Below are 2,440 nucleotides of genomic sequence, written 5' to 3' on the forward strand. Positions count from 1 at the left end.
TCAGTCCTTCACCATCACACCAGAGAGGAGCGACCCACTGGTAGCGAGTCCAGGTAACCTGGGCAGCTGGAAAGCCAAAAGGCTGCAGAGCCATGAGATACTTTAACATGAGGATGTGAAGGGAAAGTCTACGCCAAGCTGTACCCAGGTCTCCTTGCTAGGCGCAGAGGCTGCCCACACAGACAAGGGGCAATCTGCTGTGCAGAGGCTGTCAGCAATATAGATGAGCCTTAAGTCACTGGCATGTCAGGTCCCTCTCGGACAAGTGGAGGCTGGGGCAGCTACTCTGCATTGGCTAGTAACACGGGTCTTGCTTTTCCCCCAAGGTCAGCTCTTGGCCTGGCTGTACCCAGGTATGGGAGTGTTAGTTCCCTGCTTAGCATTAACTTATGGAGTCTGAGGGTGGACTCTACGGCCTGTCCTCTCCAGCTGGAGACTGCCTATTTCTGCCAAGCAGGACCTTTCCCCAGAAGTCACTACATTTACTGTCTGCATCCCCCCCAAATCCAGCAGTGCTTGCTGGAGGGAGTGGCCTGCTGCACCAGGTCACAGCAAGGTCCTGCTCTCTGCACCAAGACACAGCTCTCCTGCTCAGTCTGGTCTCCTGAAAGGGCCAGAAAGGAGCAGGGGTCATGTCTCCATGATCACAGCTCCCAGTACAATGCAGCACGCCAGCACCAAAGATATGCCTCTGGCAGGCCAGTCTCCTCCCCAGCCTTATTACAAGTCTCACCTAGTGGCAGGGGGGCTGGTGAAGGGCTCCTTCTTCAACTCTAGAGACTGCAACTCAATCTCTTTTAGAGAAGAAGGCTCTCGTGCATTGTAGGACTGGGGCAGCAGTTCCCTCTTTGCCACCCCCCATCCTGTTGCTCCTCCACTGTGCTCCTGGACCCAAGCCCAGCAGCTGACACTAGTATCCAGCCCTGTGACACTTCATAGGAGTTAGGGGTCAGAAGGGACCCGAATAGATCTAGTCTGACCCCCTGCCCCTGGTTGGCGCATATGCTGGGATCACATGACCCCAGACAAGTGTTCATCCAACCTCTTTTTGAATTTACCCAAGGTAGGAGCAAGGACCACTTCCCTAGGAAGTTGGTTCCAGATCCTAGCCACCCTAACAGTGAAATAGTGCCTCCTAATCTCCAACATGAACCCATTCTCCAGCAGCTTCTGGCCATTGTTCCTCATCACCCCAGGTGATGCTGGAAGGGAATAGGACCCTTCCTATTTGCTGCTGATCTTCCCTAATGGAGGTTGTAGGCAGCCACCAAATCTCCCCCCAGCCTCTCCTCATAGGGCCTGTCCTGCTGCCCTCTCACCAAGCGGGTGGCCTCCTCTGGACCCTCTCCAGGCTGGCCACATCCCTCTTGAAGTGCGGTACCTACAACTGGATGCAGTACTCCAGTTGAGGCTAGACCAATGTCATGTAGAGGGGGAGGAGCACCTCTCTGGACTGGTTTGAGATGCACCTTTGGATGCATGACAAGGTATGGCTGGCCTCGCTGGCTGCAGTCTGGCATTGGCAGCTCATGTTCATCTTGGAGTCAATACTGACTCCGAGATCCCTTTCCACCTCTGTGCCCACAAGGGGAGGGAGCTCCCTGGTTTGTATGTATGCTGTGGATTCCTTCTCCCCAGGTGCAGCACCCTGCATTTCTCTACATGGGTCCTTGATCAGAGCAGAGCATGAACCAAGTCAAATCCCTACATTAAGAAGGGGACATGGGATGGGAAAGGGGTAGGATCACTTCACAGCCAGCATCTCAGAAAGCTGCTGTTTTCTTTGTACTAGAGGTCTGTAGTAAGTGGCTTGTGGGGGGGAAGAAGAAGAGGAGAGACGCCTCCTGCAGAGGGGAGTCACAGAAATCCAGAGCCACACTTTTTTTTTTTCTTTCCACTTGCAAAATTTATTCAGGAAATACTGGCCAGTTAGGAGGAGGAAAAAAAGAAGAAGATAAGGGAGTTCAAGTGCAAGTGTCAGACCAACCCCTTCCTCCGGTGGTACCCCAGCACCTACAGGGTGCGGCAGCTTGTTCTGTGCGAGTGAGTCCCAACAGCAACCCAGGAGCCAACAGCTCAGGGCACGGCCAGCTGCTCATTTCTTACCAGCCTTCACGGCCGACTTGGTGACTTTGGCTACTACACTAGCCTTCTTCTCCACAGCCTTGATCACACCCACCGCCACCGTCTGCCTCATGTCCCGCACGGCAAAGCGGCCTGTGGAAGGGAGAGACTGTTAAGCAACTATCTTTTCTGGTCCCTCTCCCTACAGCCCTATGCAGCCTCAGCCCAATCTACTGGCCTCCAGGAGCAGCTGCATTGTTACATCCCCACCCTCTTTGGGGGTGCCTCTCTGTAGCCAAAGCAAGCACCTTGCAACTAGTGGTCGTAGCCCTCTACTAGGGGCAGTTGCTGGGAAAGCAATAGCACAGCTTTCCCT

At 54.1% G+C, this 2,440-nt stretch overlaps 1 protein-coding gene across 1 annotated transcript in view; it reads right to left on the reverse strand.

The window, feature by feature from the left end:
* Window positions 1-1,708: 1,708 nt before the first annotated feature.
* The window catches only part of LOC102384014 (elongation factor 1-alpha, oocyte form-like), a 4,876-nt gene continuing 4,144 nt past the window's right edge, over window positions 1,709-2,440 (reverse strand). Inside the window, exon 8 of the mRNA XM_014517830.1 lies at window positions 1,709-2,216. Within this exon, the coding sequence (XP_014373316.1) occupies window positions 2,096-2,216 (121 nt within the window). The 3' untranslated portion in view covers window positions 1,709-2,095. The remainder of the gene's footprint in view (window positions 2,217-2,440) is intronic.

The sequence above is a fragment of the Alligator sinensis genome, unplaced genomic scaffold, assembly GCF_000455745.1.
Source record: "Alligator sinensis unplaced genomic scaffold, ASM45574v1 scaffold337_1, whole genome shotgun sequence".
Lineage (NCBI taxonomy): Eukaryota > Metazoa > Chordata > Crocodylia > Alligatoridae > Alligator > Alligator sinensis.